Below are 21,342 nucleotides of genomic sequence, written 5' to 3' on the forward strand. Positions count from 1 at the left end.
AAGTTAAAAACTTTACAGCCATGAGCCATGCCAGTATTGTAATTCTGTGAAGTAGGATTTGCGTCATCAAAATAAAGGTCATGTCTTGTGAAAAGAGTAATACCAGTTCGCATAGCCATAGAACATACAGAAGTAGTAGGATTGGTAAGCTTACAAGTAAGACTAAAACAAGCAGAAATGGCACTAGCGTGATAAGAAGACGCAATAATCCAAGCAGCCACAAGAAAGGCAGAATTGCAATGCCGTGCCGAAGCATTAAAGCAAAAATTAGCACTATAAAACGAAGAGTTTGAGAGTAGAGGAAGCCAAATTACTGACATTAAATGATCTGCAACCACGAGGGTCATTTTCGTCAAGTTGTGCCTCTTCCGTAGACCTCCGAATCGGGCACGATGAGAATAACGTTGAGAAGGTTGAGCAATGGTTAAGGGTTAAAGGTACCGAAAGCCAAGCAGAACCAACGGCGGCTTAACTTGATGGCAGCAAGACATGAACGCGACAAAGAAACAAGTCCAATGCGTCCAGATATTCCTGTCCTAGTAACAGAACCGGTTGCGGTGGCAGTCAATGTCAATAAAAGGTCAACGCCGTCATCACCTACCCATGACCATGAAACGGTTCAAATGCCAATAACATCAGTCAATGTCAATAAAGGTCAATGCCGTCATCACCTGCCCATGACCATAAAACAGTTCAAATGCCAAAAATGTCAGTCAACGTCAGTGAGAGGTCAATGCCGTCATCACCTGCCCATGACCATGAAACAGTTCAAATGCCAAAAATGTCAGTCAATGTCAATGAGAGGACAATGCTGCCGACACCTGCCCATGACCATCATGATATGTCTAAGATATCAGTACCTTCATGTAGGAGTAGTGCTACAGATATGCATGTAAATAGTGAGCCAACAGATAATCTGACAGCAATACTACAAAGTTTAATCGAAGGACAAAGGGAGGCAACACTACCTTTGCCACAGGTAGACTCTTTCGACGGTACGGATGTGATAAAATATCCAACGTTCACAAAGAACTTAGGAATACTAGTGCAAGGCACAGCCAGACCAGAACGAAAGATGGATTTGCTCATGCGCTTCACAAAGGGCGAAGCGCATGAGCTCATCAAAGATTGCATATTATTAGAAACTCCAGAAAAGGCTTATGACAAAGCAGTAGACCTACTAAAGGCAGAGTATGGTCATCCTGCCATACTAGCAGCTAAATACAAAGAAAAGGCAGAAAAAATGGCCACGTATCACCAGTGGAGATAAAGATGGCATGAGAAAATTCTCAATATTTCTCAGAAATTGTGTCCATGCCAAATATAATAATTATGACATGACCCACATGGATAACTACGAGTTTCTTAGAATACTGGCTGAGAAATTACCTGTAGCGTTACAGCAACAGTGGATCAACCAAGTGGGAAAGTACAGAGACAAAGAACAGAGATCTCCAAATTTCGAGGACTTGGAGAAATTCGTGGCGCGACTCTCAAGAAATGAAAATGACCCACGAATTACAGGACTTGGTTATCAGAGCCGCACAATGAAGACAAAGGTAGACAGCGATAAAGGTGCTGCGAAGAAAATGCATTCGCCACTTTCACTACACCGACGAAGAAGGTCGCTGCTCATGTGGGCAATCAGAAGTCAGAAGATCAATGTATGTTTTGCCATGACCGGAGCCATACATTAGACACATGCAAGAAAATACAAGCCACTAAAACTAGCAAAGAGATCATAGAGTTCCTCAAGTCCCAAAGCCTATGTTTTGGCTGCTTGAAAAAAGGATCACATGTAAGCAAAGACTGCAGTAAGAAGCTGAAATGCAACAAATGTAGCCGTAGACATCCAACGATACTGCACAGCGAAGACTGGGTTGCAGGAAACTCTTCATCAAAGACAATCAGTTTTGCAAACCCAAGAGATGCAAAAGAGAAGAAAACAACCACCAATGTTACCAGTGCAGGTGGCAGATGTGAGACAGGGGCCGGAACACCAGATATTGTACCCTGTATTGTACAATCCCGGCGGACTGGAAAGTGTGTAAAGACCTATGCGTTCTTTGACAATGGTTCCGACGCAGTTTTTTGCATGGACAAGCTACGTTGTCAGCTCGGCTTAAAGGGGAAAGGTGTCACATTACCAGTGCATACTATCCTGGATGAGCAGATGGTTGACGGTCGCTTGCTAGATGATTTGAGTGTATGTGTGGGGAGACCAGAAGATATAATTACAGATCAAGATATCAAAGAGTTCCAGCACCTGAAAGATGTAAAATTACCTACTCTACATGTAGAAGACGAAGCTGAAGTTGGACTTTTGATTGGCAACAATGTGCCAAAGGCAACCGAGCCGTGGGATGTAGTCCACTCAGAAAACGGTGGGCCATATGCCTACAAAACACTGCTCGCTTGGGTAGTAAGTGGTCTAAATAGACCAAATAGGGCAGTGTCTGCCAACAGGATTATCGTGGGAGGCGATATCGAACGAAGACTAGTAGAAATGTATAACCACGACTACAGTGAAACACTAGCCCAAGAAGAGACGGAATGGTCAGAAGAGGACAAAACGTTTATGGACCTGATGGCCAATAAGATCACAAAGGTTAATGGACACTACCAGATGCCATTGCCACTACGGGATGAAAACATTAAATTTCCCCATAATCGCCTAATGGCGGAACATAGAATGGCGCATCTGAAAAGACGCTTCAGTAAAGACCCAGTATTTAGAAAAGAATACACAGAAGTTATGCAGGAGACCATCAATAAAGGCTACCCTGAAGAAGCTCCAAAGATAAACACAGACATTGATGGGCGAATGTGGTATCTCCCTCATCATGGGGTATATCACCCAAAAAGAAGAAATTGAGAGTAGTATTTGTCAGCGTTCAAGGATTCTCTCTCAATAAGAACTTGCTTCAGGGGCCTGACTTAATGAACTCATTAGTTGGAGTGGTCTTAAGGTTCCGACAAGAACATATTGCTATCATGGCCGACATTCAAGCAATTTTCAACCAGGTTAAGGTCCCAACCAAAGATAGGGACTTACTACGCTTCCTGTGGTGGCCTGACGGCGATTAGAAGAGTTTCGAATGATACCGTGCAGACGAATGTCTATGTAGATGATTGCCTAAAATCTACATCTTCCGAAGAACAAGCGATACAGCTCTTACAAAATTTCATGGAAGTCTTGAAACAGGGTTGTTTCAACCTCACCAAGTGGGTGAGTAATAGTCAAGCCGTAATGCAAACCATACCATCCAGCCACAGGGTGAAGACAACTAGTAGCCTAGATCTTGGTGAGAGTACACCCAATCAGAAGGCGCTGGGTATGATGTGGCTAGTGGAGTCAGATGAACTTGGGTTCAAAATTGAAATAAGGGATCGACCACCAACTCATCGTGGAATATTGTCGGTAGTCAGTGCTATTTATGATCCTCTGGGTTTCATCTCGCCAGTTATACTGCCAGCAAAGAGGATCCTTCAGAGTCTCTGGGAACTTCAAGTCTCGTGGGATGAACCAATCCCAAACCTGCAAAGAAAACAATGGGGCCGGTGGCTGAACAGTATACCTCAGATATCAGCATTCACAGTCCCAAGATGCTTTGTGCCAGTCGAGTTTGGAAAGCCAACTTCGGTGCAGTTACACCACTTCAGCGACGCCAGCGAGATAGGTTACGGTATGGTATCATACCTGCGGTTCACCAACCAGCGAGACGATGTGCATTGTGCTCTAGTGCTTAGTAAGAGTTGTGTGGCGCCGTTGAAGCAAGTGACGATACCAAGATTAGAACTGACCGCAGCTACAGTAGCAGTGAAGATAAACCATATGATCCACAAAGAGCTGGAAATACAAATAAATGACACCATCTTCTGGACCGATAGCACCACAGTGTTGCAGTATATCAGAAGTGAAACTAAGAGATCAAGACCTTTGTCGCCAATCGCCTGGCTATTATCAAAGACGGATCAACGCCTAGTCAGTGGAGATATGTTGCAACCTCGTTGAATCCAGCTGACGATTGCTCGAGGGGTTTACCAGCCAACAAGTTTCTTGAGAATGAAAGATGGATTTGTGGTCCACAATTTTTGTGGAAGAGAGAGGCTGAGTGGCCACAAAATGAATCATGTGAAGAAACACATAGAGACGATTCGGAAGTAAGGAGAACAAGACTAAAAAAATCTGACATGAATACTGCTAAAGTAGAAGAAGAAGAAAGGAAAGCAGTAAAAGCGGAAGACACAAGTTCTGCTAAAATAGAAGAAGAAAGGAAAGCAGTAAAAGCGGAAAACACAAGTTCCGCTAAGAGAAGATGAAATGAGAGCAGTAAAAGTGAAAAGTGAGTACCGCTAAAGTAAAAGAAGAAGAAGAAAGGAAAGACCTCTGAATTCATAATCCTGAGGTTCCATACTATCAATATACATTGGTTTTAAAAAAGTTCTTTCAAGGTAACCCAACTCATTTTTTGTAGGCTTGGGGCTCTGACTAGTAAAAGCGGAAGACACAAGTTCCGCTAAAGTAGAAGATGAAATGAGAGCAGTAAAAGTAGAAGACATGAGTACTGCTAAAGTAGAAGACATGAGTACTGCTAAAGTAGAAGACATGAATACTGCTAAAGTAAAAGAAGAAGAAGAAGGAAAGAAAGCAGTAAAAGCAGAAGACACAAGTTCTGCTAAAGTAGAAGAAGAAGAAAGGAAAGCAGTAAAAGCGGAAGACACAAGTTCCGCTAAAGTAGAAGTAAAAGCAGTAAAGGAAAACATGAGTACTGCTAAAGAAGAAGAAGAAATGGAAGTACTAGAAGAAGAAATGAAAGTACTAGAAGAAGAAGTCCTCCAAGATGATGATGACCCAGAAGTAGAGGTGGCAGTGAATGCAACTTTCGTGAATGATCAAGAAAATCCTGTTGACAAACTGCTGAATCACTTTTCCCAGTGGCACTCCCTAAAGAAGACTGTTGCTTACCTGTTAAAAATAAAGGGAATACTTTTGCAGAGAATCAGGAAGAGGAATACTCTGGCTAAGAAAAGGGAAGGAGAATTGAAGCAAGCTCCGCAACCTAGTCAGTTCCACCTGTCAGTAGCAGACCTCAAGAACGCCGAAGAAGCCATTGCTCAGTATGTCCGGCGGAGCACATTTGCAAAGGAAAGTGTTAGAAAACCTCAATGATCAAGCGAGCAAACGCAAGAAGAGCGTGGTGAAGTCAAGCCCTATTTACCGGTTGGATCTTGTACTAGATAATGGCATCTTAAGGGTAGGAGGACGCCTGAGTTTAGCAGACATATCCTTAGAGGCCAAGCACCCAATCATCTTACCAAAGAATACAGTAGTGTCAGACCTAATACTCCAAGACATCCATCAAAATTCAGGACATAGTGGGAGAAATCAAATGTTGGCAACTCTGCATGAGAAATTTTGGATCATCAGTGCTAATTCATCAGCAAGAAAGATGATAAACAAATGTGTAATATGCAGACGCCAAAGAGCTAAAGTGATGGAACAGAAAATGGCCAATCTTCCTGCAGACAGAATAACCCCTGAAGAACCGCCCTTCTCCAAAGTTGGCATGGATTTTTTTGGACCGTTAGAAGCACGGCAGAAGTATGGTGAAAGGATATGGAGATGTGTCTTACTTCTAAGGCCGTTCATATTGAAAAGGCGAACTCATTAGACACAGATGCATGTGTAAATGTAATTAGAAGATTTATGGCACAGAGAGGTCAGGTAAAGGAAATACGTTCTGACAATGGAACCAATCTTGTAGGTGCTGAACGAGAGATGAGAACAGAAATCAATACTTGGAACCAAAGCAGAATCCATGATAGCATGCTACAGAAGAATGTGGATTGGATCTTCAATCTCCCAGCTGGTTCACACCATGGTGGAATATGGGAGAGACAGATTAGGACCATCAGAAAACTCATGTGTGCTATTGTGAGAGAACAGACATTAACAGACGATAGTCTCCATACTCTGCTGTGTGAAATAGAGTCCATACTTAACAACAGACTAATAACAACAGTCCCTGGAGAGTCTACTGATCCCGGATTACTGACACCCAATCATATACTGTTGCTGAAAGGCGATATGAATTTGCCTCCTGTAGTCACCGGAAAGCTGAACCAGTACGCTAAAAGGCGATGGAAGCAGGTCCAATACATCTGTTTTGGCGAAGGTGGACTAGAGAGTATCTCCCGCAATTACAAGACGGCAAAAATGGCTCCGCCCAAATAGAAATGCTGAAGTTGGAGATATTGTGTTGGTGATAAACGAGTCAACCCCAAGAAATATGTGGCCACTTGGCAAGGTGGTAGAAACATGGCCAAATCGAGATGGATTCATTCGACGAGTTCGTGTAAAAACCAAGAACAGCATTCTCACTAGACCAGTAGACAAGCTATGCCTATTGCTTGAAGCGGATATTCCAGATCAAGAGACGACAGTTGTGTCATCAAGTTCCAAGGAGAAATCAACACCAAGTCAAGTCCAGACACCTGCAGATACCAGTACCAGTGCAACTAATGTGAACAGTGATCAGATTGACAAGACTCGAACCAGATCAGGAAAACATGTTCAGCCGAGGAAGCTTCTCAACTTGTAAATAAAGAATGCAATAATGAACAGTAACCTGTGCAAGTTTAATGAAGCAGCGAATCGGCTGCATATAGAGAACTGGAGTTCTAGCCTACCAATGACTTATATTATTGTATCAGCTTACGTTAATTTGCCACTTTTGTGACATTTGGGTCACACAAGCTTCGGAACAGCTGATTACAATCAAATGACTTGCAGTGCACTTGATCAGGTTACGTTAATTTGCCACTTGTGCGACATTTGGGTCACACAAGCTTCGGAACAGCTGATTGCAACAAAATTAGAGAATAAAAGATAGGATTTTGTCTTTTGCCTATCCAATATCGTGTCATAATGGATGGGCTGGCCAATATTTTGGGTAGTGGATGCCGGCGCACTACTGCGCGCCCTGACTAATATCACTATCAACTATTGTGAGATATTATACACCAGAAAACCAATCAAATTACGTGAATTCTTTACAAGACTCACCCAATATAAGATTCATGGATTAATGGATTCGTTTCAACATTCTCTTGTAAGTTATTTGGTAGTTCTACAACGAATACAAAAATACAGAAATATTATAGGCCTAAAAGGTTGTGAGGGCTAAGCTTCTGCCGCTGTTTAGTATCCAGGCTGTATCAAAAGTGTTGTTACCCACCAGGCTGTTACCGGGGCTGTTACATCGAAATGCAACACATACAAGATCCTTCTAATTTGTAGATCAAGTGTTACGACAGGCCTTTAAACTACAGTAAGCCAAAGAATTAATGTATCAGCTGTGTTCATCCCTGTATATCCTAAACAAGAAATAATTCGTTGGTCGAATCAAATCCATTAGTAACCAGAAACATTCTGGAAATTATGGTTTATAAAATACATGTACTTAAGATAACTGAAGAAAGTACAATGCACTTCGAAAACCTCCATATTTTTTTTTATCTCGTTTCCACTTAAGCTCACTTACTAGTTGCTTTACCATGTCAATTAAATACTTGATCTTGACAATTTTGTTATGACTGTCCTCTATGATGTAAAACGCTGTGTAAACGTTGTAGGCACGGTGAGCATGGTACTGTGTCAACTCCAGGTAAATAATTATTTTAGTACCGACGTGAAACTAACCAATATAAATACGCCCTGCAGCGAATCACGTGGAATTGAAATCACACCGTTAAGTGCCAGTTAACAAAATAAGCTGAATTTATATACCTTACTCCGTCGCTCCGGGCCGTCGCTGAGCGACGATCGATTGCTATCATATGGCCGACGATGTAGTATAAACTCAGTCTTGTGATATATTGTTCCTTTGTATTGATTGATCTTTCATTTGGTTTGGTCTCTTTTTATTTCATGTGCGACATACCAAAATGGCGGATCTACCATAGCGTTACACATGGGTCAATTTTGAGTCGGTACTCTTTGGGTATAATCTCTTTGGTCATTTCAAAACTGAGGTGTCAAGTAATTTAAATGTTTACTTTTTTACCAAATACATGTGCTTGCCCATAAATCGAAAAATGAATATCACCATTTTAGACATGTTCTTCGATCAACTCCAATTTTCTAACGTTGATTGTATAGATCTTGTCTTCAAGGAAGAGATTACCTTTGTTCGGCGCTGAAAAGAAAAGACAAGCCTTATTTCAAATATTGAAGACGATGCCAAAATCTGTAACGATGAGATCATTATTAAACAAAATACTTCATGAATGCTAAAAATTAGTGCCAACAATACATTGATATCATCTTCAACGGAACTGAACTGTCTCAGTTAGATTATTTGGTGCTGAATAGAAAAAGGCAATGGTTCATTCAAATTATTCAAGATGAAGCCAACTTTTATCATATATAACATCCACAACGATGAGATCATTATTTAAACAAGATGCTTTACAGATTCAAAAATGGGACCCAACGATGATATCATTATGTTACAAGATACTTTACAAATGCCGAACGAAAATGCATTCAACGATTTCATTGACAGTCTTCAATGGCACTTGCGTGCTCGGCAATAGGATAATTTAAGGTATGTTGAAAATAAGGTTAAAAATGAAAGTTTTTCAATTGGTCCAATTGTTTCGAGCGAATCACAGCATCTGATGATTTGAATTTTTTCATTGTGTAATGCAAACAAAATTATGCGTTAGAAAAGTAAGTAAATGTAAATCCATTGAATTGAATTATAATTTTAAAAAATATAAATAGCTACCGCTCATTGAAAGTACACAGCTGGTTCACAGATGTAAACGGTATTATGTTTAAAAATGTTAATCAGAAAAGAACATGGTTGGAGTTATTAACAAAGGTATGTTTTCCTATAAGGATGTAAATCCATTTAATTAAAATTGTAATTTTGTTTTTTAACTACAGCTCAATGAAAGTATATGGATCACAGATGGTTTACTGACGTCAAGTTAAACCGCATTATGTTTAAAAATGTTAATAAATAAAAACATGGTTGAAGGTATTAGGAAGGATATGGTTTCATATAAAAATGTAAATCCATTTAATTATAATTGTAATTTTGTTTTTCAACTACGGCTCAATGAAAGTATATGGATCACTGATGTCAAGTTAAAAAAATGGTAATCAAAAGCGAAAATGATTATAGCAAGAGTTATGTAGAAGGGTAACTTGCTATTTCAAATGAAACTTGATCTTTGATCCCATATGGATTATGTTGATGAAATTTCTTAACGATCACATAAAGAATGAACCTTTGTCTTTCTTGATACCACATACTTGATTACGTAACATCATCAGTATCAAATCAAATATATTGCAAAATTACCAAAAAAAGGAGGGTCTTTTAAATTGTAGTGAAGGTACGTGTTTAAAATATCAGAGAACACGCGTGGGAAATATGTCTAGTTTTGTGAATTAAGAAACATCTTTTATTCTCATTCTTATTTAGTTTTAATGTAATTTTTGCGAGAAAAACTGCCTTTTTTCAGAAAAAAATAAAGTTACTTTTGTGAGAACATCCCCGTTGTTTTAAATGAACGAAACCATCACGAACATCTAAGCCGCCGAATCGCGTTCTTAGTTCTCGCACGTGTATTACGCGAACGCATTATCGCGCGATCATTGAGGAGCAACAAGCGTGCCGCCGTTGCGTGGCGGCGCGCGCGCCCTGACTAATATCACTATCAACTATTGTGAGATATTATACACCCGAAAACCAATCAAATTACGTGAATTCTTTACAAGATGCACCAATTGAATAAGAATGACTTATAGTGCACCTTTATTAGCTTACGTTAATTTGCCACTTGTGTGACATTTGGGTCACACAAGCTTCGGAACAGCTGATCACAAGAAAATGACTTGTGCACATATATCTGCTAACATTAAATTGCCATTCATGTGACATTTGGGTCACATCAGTTTTCGGAACAGTAGATATGCACTAAATGCACTTAAAAAGTATTTCAAAGGAGCCTGGTTAACAACCTGAAGAAGTGAATGATGGAATCCTTGCATCTGATGCCAGATATGGATACACATGTGTAATTGTGCCTACCAGCAGTCATCAACAACCAGAACAATCCTCGGTGGTATTGGAGCTGTGAACTATTATGGAGGACAGATATTATATATGCTATAATGAGTTGTAATGTTTGTGCACATGCAACCCCTTGAGTTCATCAACTATGGAAATGTTTCCCGCGAAGTAGGGTTTCGTGAAAATTTAAGTCAAGTAACCATATTGAACTACAATATGTGCAGCCAAAATGTTTGAGTTTGCCTATTTAAGCTACCCCTGGTAAAAAGTCAAGCTAGCCAGCAAAGCCCAGCATGTTTAAAATCATCTCCGTTTTGCCACCCAGCAGGTTTCACAATTTGTCACTAGTGTGCCATGTAGTTATTTCATCAGCAAATTCTAATGCCATGTTTGCATGCGCACACATTTATTTGGTTTAAGGCATAAATTGCCATGTTTGCGCCTATAGCTGTGACTGTCGGAAAGTTAAAAATTTGGCACAGCCAGTCACATGGGCTAACTAGCTTAAAAGATCTCACTATTATTAAAGTGAAAATAGAGGCAAGTTACAAACTATTGCGCTGCTGAAGATTTTAGTGCGGAAATGCCAACTCCATTCAAATGTACATGTAGTTGGAACAGTTTGAACATGTATGTTCAGTCTACAGTTGAGCAAACCACAAGTTGTGCTACAGATTTACCTTCATAAGTGGACAAGGGAACATTAGTTAGAGAATAAATGATAGGATTTTGTCTTTTGCCTAGCCACTAGCCATAATATCCAATATTTTGAGTAGTGGATGCCGGCGCAGCCGGTATCCACTACGATACAAATATTGGCCACCCCATCCATTATGACACGATATTGGATAGGCAAAAGACAAAATCCTATCTTTTATTCTCATTCGTATTCAGTTTTAATGTAATTTTTGCGAGAAAAACTGCCAAAAGTTACTTTTGTGAGGACATCCCCGTTGTTTTAAATGAACGAAACCATCACGAACATCTAAGCCGCCGAATCGCGTTCTTAGTTCTCGCACGTGTATTACGCGAACGCATTATCACAAGCGTGCCGCCGCCGTTGCGTGGCGGCGCGCGCCCTGACTAATATCACTATCAACTATTGTGAGATATTATACACCAGAAAACCAATCAAATTACGTGAATTCTTTACAAGACGCACCCATTGAATAAGAATATTGTATAAATGTTTGTTTATGTTTAGTATTGTTTACACACAAAACAATTTTGATTTTGGAAACTTAAAATCTACAAAATTGTTGTGTATTGTTAATGGTTTCTAACCCCATTAGTATTCCAAGATTTGAACACTTCAGGATGATTTGGTGTAATTGCACTTTCAGTCATGTTAGTGCAAAATTTCAAGTTGTAAGAAATTGCAGTGCATATTTACGTTTCGGTCTGGTTGTTTTTTAAAGAACTTCCTTTATTTACCAAATCTTACTGAGTGTTGTGGATGTTCAAAATGGGAACATAATTTATTTATCCTTGGAATTACTCAGTTTACCGCTAATCTCTTATTCTAGATGATTTAAGAGAGTTTGTTCAGTTCAAATTCATCTCATCCTAGATTTGAAACTTTTCAAACTACCAAATTTGTGTCAGAGAGTTTTGATCCAAAATTGAGTTGAGTGCCACCTTTGGAAGTTAAAATTTGGCATGTAATTTTATTTGGAACTTACAACTTCTTGGCACATGTGTGTTAATTTCTAAGCAAATTCAGGGTTTTGATCTTGAAATGTTGTGTCTCTGAACACTTTAATGTTGCCTGAAAAGTATTTTTAGTCCAAGAAGAAGTCAACATGTGCATTATGTCTAGCCATGTAATCACAGTTTTTATGACTGAAGTCACATTTATGGATGAACAATGACCACACAGTAATATAATTGAGTCAGTGAATCTAAGTGCACAGAATAAGTTTATTCCAGATTCATTCTTTTATTATGGAAGCTTCATACATACACTGTATACATACATTGTATTTTGTTGTGTATAGGAATCAAGACATATAATTTGCATACACTGTAATTTGTTTGCGTAAAAATTACTGCAAAATTACTTGTTCAAAAATTTGGCAGTTAAAATGCTAGAAAGGAATTGTCAAGTTCGGAGCTCCTCACTTTGGACAATTAGTCAAAGTTCAGTCAAAGTTGTGTAAAGCGCCCTCATGCATACAGTGCAGTTCGATAGATCAATACTGTTCAATAGATCAATGTGGATCGATGCATTGGCTGTTCGGGGCTCTCTACTCGGTAACTCTTCAAAACATGTATTGCCCTATTGTTTACACAAAGTTTTTAACCGTTTTCCATCGTTATGTTACAATAAATGTTAAAAGAAACGAACAAGACAACTGCTTTGATAACATTAATTTGAGAGTGGCATCGATGGAGACGTGTCTAGAACGAGAACTAAGTAAAATGGTGAGAAATTATCAGTCAGTCTGTGGGGTTAAGATCAAGCATGTTTAGGGTGACGAATTCGTGGAATCAAGTAATCGGACCCTACACCACTATTAATACCCATTTCGTCTACATCCAATTGGTCTAAACGCGTGAGTTCCATTTTCAATACTTCCAGTAATCATTTGATCCAATAACCATTTGGTCCAATAACAAGTTAGACCAAAGACCATTTAGTCAAATAGCCAATGAGTCTGAAAATGTAGTACAATAACCATTGTGGTCGTATAACCACTAAATCTACAAACTTTTGGTCTAAAAATCATTTACTAAGCAATAATATTGGTCTACTAAACAATTGGTCTAATAGCACGTATGAGTTTGTTTAGGCGCAATAAAAAAAGGTGAAAATACAAATAGTACTAGATTGCTTGAAATGTATTACCTTACCTGGTGACTGTAACGATCGTAGTGGGTTAAACAATTAAGATCCATTTCGCCGCATCTGTAACAATCATCGACAATCTTGAATAGGCAAAATATATAAATTCTACTTTAATCTCAAAGCTTCCAAAAATCCAAATTAAAAGTTCAAACATTGACAGTTGGAATGTTGTGCTCGAAATCATCTCCCGTAGACGCGAGACGTGTAAGTGCCGTGTATACACACAACCGCTGAGTATGTAACGACAAATCTGCAAGCAGGTAAACACGAAGGTTAACGTTCGAATCCGCAAAGAACGGCTGCTGAATTCATGAGTGTAAATGGGGGGGAGGGGTGTGAGATAAATCTCCCCAATATTGTTCTCCAGGCGAACTGGTTTACCTTTTGCACCAATCTTTTTCGCGCGATTTCCATAAACTTGTAATGTCGCCAAAAGGTGATGGAATCACTATACTTCAAGAAATGTTTTCAAACCCCATAAAATATACGCCACTGTTGCTGATTCTTTGTAAAAAAAAAGGTATTACATAAACTTGCACCAGTTTTTCGTCTCACGTCTCCGTGATTTGATTGGTGTAACCTCTTTATTGTGTTTCAGTTTTAAAATAGATACATTAACTCCATAATATACCAACCGGTTTTAATGCCTTAGAAGTAAGTTCACCGGGTGTTTTTCCCTTCTCCTCAGAACTCGTGTTGAAACCCAAAACATCAGGATTCTCATCGACTACAGACGTCCTTATTTTCTTCCCATTTATATAGTACCAAGTGTTCCCATCATGGTCAATAACATTGTTTGTGGTGAGATTGAAGTGTTTCACAAATGCGTTCACAAACCTGGAATATGATACACGGAATTTAATTTTCATCAGTAGAATAATATTTAAAACAATGATAATAAGCATTGACTATCACCACAAAATCTTTCTGAAGTTAAGGAATCTAAAAAAGTAATCAACATTTTTGCCGCAAAAATTTCGTGAAATCTCTATATGTGTACATCCATATCAAAACGACGCACTTGTCGGCTGCTACATATGTCTCATTTCACAAATGAGACAAATACCAGACTCATCTCAAGTGGAGGTCACTTATAAATCATCCCCAAGTCACATGGTTTGGGAATTAGAACATTACCAAGTTAACCATGTGACTTTGGGATGATTTGAAGTGATTTCTGCTTGAGATAAGTCTGATATTTGTTCCCAGCTATTATGTGAAATGAGACACATGTAGCAGCCGACAAGTGCATCGTTTTGATATGGATGTACACATATACGTAAAGGAGATGGCATCTCCTTTATGTAGAGATTTCACCAGACTACACAACTCATAGTACCGCCGCAGGTAAAACGCCTTCACCAACCATTCACCAAAGGATATCAATTCTTTATCAAATTACTACTCCCCATATCAGATAATAAAATATGTTGAAGTAAAATTCCCATATGTACTTAAATGTTAAAATAGTTTTTGCTTGTTTTAATTTTTAATAAATTTCATTTCAATTTCTAAAAGCATTTTCCAGGGTTCATGCTTCACACCCTATCTCTACATCCCCACATACCACAGAAAAAACAACCCCGAATTCTCCCATTTCCTAAGTGTCCCTCGTCTTGCTCAACCAACTGTTGATCGTTCCCTTACTCATGTTTGTAAGATATTCTCGTAGCTCCAAGATCCACGTAGTATCTATCATCTTGATTTCTGTATGTATATATCCGTCCTCCAACACGGTTACTTGCTTCTAGTATTGTAACCTGAAATAAGAATCGTTAATTCAATAAAATAAAGACACCAAGAACTTTTAAGCTGCGCTAACAATGTACTACACTTAACACAAATGACCATACGGGTATGCTCCCCCGGAAAGACCCCCTTTTTGGATTTCGCAGCTCCGAAAGACCCCCTATATTTGACCAAAATAGAGCTCCGAAAGACCCTTGATTTTGATAATGTCAGCTCTAAAAGACCCCAAAATTGCTCATTCCTCATATTTCTGGGTTTTTCAGGCGATTTTCAACCAGGAAGCCTTGATTTTGACTGTTCGCAACTCAAAAAGTCTCCCATTTTACTTGTTCGCAGCTCCAAAAGACCCCCTTTTACCGGTACGCAGTCAGCTCCCAGAGACCCACCACCTCAGAATTCCGGGTGAACATACCCACCAAAAATTTGATGTGCCCCCCTTTTTTTTTTTGGTTTTTGTTTAAAAGCACCTGTTTTCCCACATCAAGTTGGTGTAACTTCTTTACAGTACGGTTATATACTATTATGTCAAAATTCACATTATTGTTTTCTGCATTATACAAGCTATCCTTTTAAAACAAACCTTGTGTCCGGCATCTTTGAGTAGTTTTCAGCAGTAAGTCCCGCAATTCCTGCACCAATGATGATGACATGCTTAGGCTCCGATGTTTTAGGTAATCCATTTTTAGCAATATCAAGAAGAGTCTCTGTGTGACGTGTTGAAGCACACGTCTCTGGTATTGGTAATGTGTGAACCAAGTTTGACTTCCAAAATGTTATTGTGACGACTAAACACATCCCTGAATGTTTAAGAATAATACAGTATACATGTATACTATTTAAGTTGAACATTTGAAAATACATTATAATGGTATTCAAAAAGTGTTTCCAAAGAGAACACTTTCAAAGAACATAATAAGGACATTCAAAGACATCGCTGCCAATACATGTATCATATACTCTATAAAAGTATGGTCTTATAAAAGTCATGCCTTTTCGCCAGCGCATAGGGCGCTGGTACCTAATTCTGAGATGGGGTTTGTGTACACTAAAGATTAGCTAAGATTATAGCCTTCTTCTATTGGTATGAATTATTTTTTTACTTCTCGTGGTGGAAATGTTTTTGATGTCTGCTAATTCGATTTGCAAGGAAAAGAAAGTATGTTTTGCCGTTTCAACGAACGAAAACGATTGAGTATTGCCAAAGTTATGTTTGAATTAATTATGACTTAAAAAGTTATCATAGGTTAGGCCTACACATATAAACATAAACTTGTTCAGCAATCAGCATATCAAAAAAATGACATGGTCAAAGCGGTGGAATGATCAGGAGGTCATATCAGTGGAGCATAGCATGATGTTTGGTTGCCTGTGAGTGCATAATTGATATGTTGATAACAGATCTAATAATGTTGTGGAATCAAAATCTTCATTATATGGACCACATTGAAGTCAAAGTAATTATCTATCCTATCCTGTATCGTTTTATGGATAAAATTGACTCAAAATGTTATTGATGATATTATTGCTATCTTTAACATCAGTTTTGTTTTTTCAACGGGAAAAATCCGATTGAAAATAAAGTTTTTAGTGGCTAGCTATAATATTGAACAATATATCCCATATTTTGACATGCACTTATAGAAAATTGTCTTACTTTATAAATGATAAATACTGTAAAATGACACATAACTAAAGTGAGGCCAATTTCTATCTTTTTATTTGATTCATAAAATTACATTCAACAAAATGATTGAAGACTGAGAAAACACACAATGCAGACTACAGAATGGAGTAGGTAAGATGCCATGTCCATAGCTTTGCAGGAGTTTCGGACTGACAATCAACACATTCAAAAAATACAGTTTAAAAGTGAAGATTGTAGTGAATGATCAGTCCTTTATCATGTGCTTGCCACTATCTACTTTATAGTAAACTATACATTGCGAAATAATATAAAATTATTTTAAAATAAAATGTGCATGTAAGTTGAGTTAACATATAGCGAATTAACTAACAACTGCAGTGTATTTCTTGATTTTTATAATAAGCATGGGTAAAAAGCAGTAAAGACAAAAATACAGAACAATTTGGAGTAATGAATTAAAGAGTTGACAGGAGTTATAGGAGTTAATGTGTTTGCTGTTTCAGTGTGCATGTTCTCACCATTGATGGTTTGGTGAACTGTCATGTAACATGGATGTAAGCGTGATCCTAAAACATGCCTTTCACGGTGACCCAAACTATTTACAAGACCTCTTCTGCATTGACGCTGGCCTTCCCTTTTAAAGGGAATTTTTATTAAACAGTATTTATTGGCCTAGGCACAATCCTATTAATCATGTTTAGTTCCAGTAGAACAAGTGTTCTTTACTTACAGATGACCTTCATATTTGAATCTCTTGGATCGTCAAACTATTTAATGAGTGGCCTGGTTGTATGTAGTTATGTCGGGCATATACTCCTTTACAACTTGCGACAGAAAGAAGAAGAGCTGCAAAGTTAACCTGTTTAACGGAAAAACTCAACTGTATGAAATAGGTCTACATTGTGATATATTTTATGCTATTTGACTGAGTAGATAAAGGTCGATGTCCAAAGACAACTGAACTGTTTGACAACGACCTACTTCCGGTACGATAATAATAATGATAATGATAATAATAATAATAATAATAATAATAATAATAATAATAATGATAATAATAATAATAATAATTTAGAGGTTTAAACCTTTGATCACAACACAAAAATGTGTGTACCTGGAATTTTCAGTCGACACTTCGACTTTCATCAGCAGACTGGCAACTCAATTCAGAGGTCAGCGACCTTTCGGACACTTGACCCCAAAATCGGGTCGTACACTCTAGGTAGCTTGTATCGGCCCCGTCTCTGTTCAGCGATGGCTGGTTCATTCTGATATAGATGGCCTCCTTCACACCACGCTCAAAATATCTGGGTTCCTTGTCCAGAATTTGAACTTTGTCCAAGTCTATGTGATGGCCGGGAGACTCGATGTGAATATGTTGGGAGACCTCAGACGAGGTGGAGCTGGGGCGACGGTGTTCCAAAAATCTAGTGCGAAGTGATCTTTCTGTCTCGCCGATATAAGATTCGGAACACTGACCCTTACGGGTTTGTCCTTGGCATGGAATAAAATAAACCGGCCCAGCTATGTCCTTCTTCTCGGTTATGTCTTTTGGGGAAACAAGCAGTTGTCTTTGCGTTTGGGTAGGCTTGAAGCTCGCTCTTATCCCGTAGGTGCCAAAAGTTCTTCTAAGCGCCTCGGATGTACCTTTTATATAAGGCAAAACCACTTGTCCCTTTGTCTCAGTGTTAGTCTCACGATTGACTTTTGCTGCGTCTTTCTTGTCTTTCTTTGGTTTAACAGCTCTGTCAAAAGCCCAATTGTGACGATGCAATCAGCCCGGTGATATAAAGTTTGAATGACACCAAGTTTGTGTTGGACAGGGTGATTAGATTGAAAATTCAAATATTGGTCCGTATGAGTGGACTTACGGTAGATCTTAATCTTAAGACTCCTGTCTTCTTTGATCACAGTGTGGGTGTCTAAAAACGCGAGGGCGCCATCTTCTTCACCTTCTTTCGTGAACTTGATATCAGTGTCCTGGGCATATTGCTTCTTTAATTTTGTGTGCGTATCATCCACATAACGATACCACCTCAACGGTGGGTGGGGTGCTGATTTTATTGCTTTTTGTTCAAGATCTTCCATGTACAAATTGCAGACGATTGAGTTCCAGGTACGCAAATTTTTGTGTTGTGATCAAAGGTTTAAACCTCTAAATTATGTTTACTACCAACACAGATGAACTTTTATTCTAAAATAATAATAATGATAATAATAATGATAATGATAATAATAATAATAATAATAATAATAATAATAATAATAATAATAATAATAATAATAATAATAATAATAATAATAATAATAATAATATGTTTTTGAGCACCAGACAACAAAAGCAAGTTCACCAAGCGCTTTACAAAGCAAACATACATGAAAGCAAGAACACACACATTATTAAAAAGTACGAGCTGTACGATGCCTCAAAGTAAAAACAAGGTTACAATACCTTAAAATTAAGTACAATAATTATACTTAAGTATGTTTTACAGTTCTGCAGAGAAGTGATGCTGCGAATGTCTGCAAGCAGAGCATTCCAGATGGTAAGTGCAGCTATACTGAACGATCTGCTGCCATATGTGACGGTTCTGTGAATGTCCGGGCGCTTAAGAAGATGTGCAGATGAAGAAAGAAGTGTGCAAGAAGGATTATGGCGAGAAATGAGTTCATTGATATAACCAGGAGACATTCCATGATGACTTCTGAAATTCATGAGAGCAATTTTGTAAGTGGTTGAGGACTGGGCTGATATGATCGTATTTAATACTGCGTGTAACGAGTCTAGCTACTGCATTTTGTGTCTCTGGAGCTTCTCAATATTTCATTTGCGGGTAGTCCGTACAATAAGCTGTTGCACAAATCAAGCCGCGACGAAACAAACGCATGGACCAGTAGCTCGATGGAATCGCGATCCAGGTACTTAGCAAGCTTATAGATAGCAAACGAAGCTGCACTGACAACTGCTTTAACATGATTCTTCATGTCCATTATAAGATTAAAGATAACTCCGAGATTTTTGGCGGAGCAACTGATGTCGATGAGAGACTCACCAATCGACACCATCGGAAATGGAGGTGAAATGTGAATGCATGAATTTTGAAGAGTCATGAATCACCTCAGTCTTAGAGTCATTAGACATGAGCTTGTCACCAATACTCCACCACCAACGTACATCAGATATGCACCTCTCCATCAGATTATGGATCCTCAGTATTACCGACAATCTCTTTATGAAGGAATTTGGGCAGAAATCGTATTACCGCCAATCTCTTTATGAAGGATTTTGGGCAAAAACCGCACAAATTATGGGGTCGTTGCATTAATGACAGGATTGTGATCATCAAACAAGGCCAAATTGATCTTTTTACTGACCACATCAACTTGCAATATCCTTCAATTAAATTCTCTTAATAGGACGGTATCTTCTACCCACAATAATAGACAATTTGCTCGTTCGAAATCGCGTCGACAAAATTCGCAAGCTATTCACCTCATTTCATCTGTACTAAATTAAAACAAAAATGGATTCTATGGCATGTGCGACAAAAGGAGAGATTTTGCTATGTTTTCCAATGCTTCTAATGTCTTCATACTTTGGACTAGTTTCAAGTTTCACGTTTCATATAAATATCGGAAAATCGCTGATACGTAGAATTGAAGAGCTCTGTTTCAAAAGCCCTTACATCCACTTTTGGAATTTAGTTATTGGCATGATAGTGTGGGTCAAAATACACATTTTGGTGGTTGTTTGATCTTCATACCACTTTCCCTTCCGGAGATATCGTATATTTCCCGTTTAGGAAATCTTAGGGATTTCTGGAAATCTGAACATAAAATGAATATAGAATTGTTTTGTTTTATTTTTTTCATGTATACTAGTAGCATGTAATGTTCTTTACCTATTAAAACCAAAGGGAACTGTTTTTGGTCACTGTTTTTGAAAAAATTATTTTAATTAACAAAAGGTGTAGCTTCGGAAATACTCAAAAACTGCCATTTTCCCGAATTTAATTAAAAATTAAAAATTAAATTTTTTTTTGATTTTGAAAGCATTAGTCAAGTTACATAAAGTAGTGCAAACAAATGGGCTCAAATATGGTTGCAAAGGTGGTGTCTAGAAAAGGGGTAAATTTATTTTGTTGCAAAAGCCCTTACAGCCACAAAAGGTGCGACATAAAAGATATAATAAAATAAATAAGAAGGCTTGAAAATGGTACCAAACCTATTCTTTTAGTTTCTATTCATCAACACTTTATCCAAACACAAATTTAATAAAATTGAACCAGTAATACCTGAACAATAAAAAAAGCTGTTTTTCTCAAAAAGTCAAAAGTGGATGTAAGGGATTTTGCAACAAACCTCTTCATATGTTCGTTTGAACAATCCACTGTGACAAACAAATAGGCGATGTTCGGACTAATGGAGTTGCCCATTGCGCACACGTGATCATGTTTTTACAATTGTCCCCGTAATTTCAAATCAAGAAGCGGTTAAGCAGAATTCGTGAAGCTTAATTTTTTATTGTGATAATGTTCTGTTTGTCAAGTTTCATCAAACAGTTCTCTGACAACTTTCACACCCTTTCAACCGTGATACCTGTAACAAGAGCGGTTATCGCAAGATTGCCTTTGGTCAAGTAACTTTGAAACAAAGGCCGGGAAATTCTTTATAATGGTTTGAGGAGAATTGTTTTCGTTCGATATAAAAAAAATAGGTGAAAAAATGTCTACCAAAAAGCGGTCTAGGTTATAATACTAATGTATAATGCTAGCTAGCTTTTGGGTAATCCCAATATACATAGGTCTACTTTTATTGTACATACTGCCCTCCCATGGCAAAAGGACCTAATTACCCAATTGATTTTGAGATAATGATTGATTAAAAGCGTGCTCAGCCAGCATTGACTTGTACATGGTAACCCATCCTAATTTTCGTATTTAGTGTTTACTGGTTAGAATAGAAGTGTTTCATGTTTTTAATAGGTAGATGACATGATAAATAAACTT

The 21,342-nt window shown here is 38.1% G+C and overlaps 4 protein-coding genes across 4 annotated transcripts; 3 read left to right on the forward strand and 1 right to left on the reverse strand.

Annotated features, from left to right (window-relative positions):
* The first annotated feature begins 1,666 nt into the window (after positions 1-1,666).
* On the forward strand, positions 1,667-2,875 carry LOC140157732 (uncharacterized). The gene has a single exon (XM_072180979.1). The coding sequence runs from the start codon at positions 1,667-1,669 to the stop codon at positions 2,873-2,875; it is 1,209 nt and encodes a 402-aa protein (XP_072037080.1).
* A 375-nt stretch (positions 2,876-3,250) lies between these two features.
* On the forward strand, positions 3,251-4,015 carry LOC140157733 (uncharacterized). The gene has a single exon (XM_072180980.1). The coding sequence runs from the start codon at positions 3,251-3,253 to the stop codon at positions 4,013-4,015; it is 765 nt and encodes a 254-aa protein (XP_072037081.1).
* Positions 4,016-5,620: 1,605 nt separating this feature from the next.
* LOC140157734 (uncharacterized) lies at positions 5,621-6,238 on the forward strand. The gene has a single exon (XM_072180981.1). The coding sequence runs from the start codon at positions 5,621-5,623 to the stop codon at positions 6,236-6,238; it is 618 nt and encodes a 205-aa protein (XP_072037082.1).
* Positions 6,239-12,923: 6,685 nt separating this feature from the next.
* Positions 12,924-17,290, reverse strand: LOC140156319 (L-amino-acid oxidase-like). The gene is made up of 5 exons (XM_072179299.1): positions 17,064-17,290; positions 15,269-15,485; positions 14,587-14,699; positions 13,575-13,776; positions 12,924-13,019 (listed from the first exon to the last, which is right to left on the reverse strand). Exons 1-3 carry the CDS (start codon positions 17,074-17,076, stop codon positions 14,687-14,689), a joined length of 243 nt encoding a protein of 80 aa, XP_072035400.1. The 5' UTR covers positions 17,077-17,290; the 3' UTR covers positions 12,924-13,019; positions 13,575-13,776; positions 14,587-14,686.
* Between the last annotated feature and the right edge of the window lie 4,052 nt (positions 17,291-21,342).

This window comes from Amphiura filiformis, chromosome 7 (assembly GCF_039555335.1).
Source record: "Amphiura filiformis chromosome 7, Afil_fr2py, whole genome shotgun sequence".
Taxonomy (NCBI): domain Eukaryota; kingdom Metazoa; phylum Echinodermata; class Ophiuroidea; order Amphilepidida; family Amphiuridae; genus Amphiura; species Amphiura filiformis.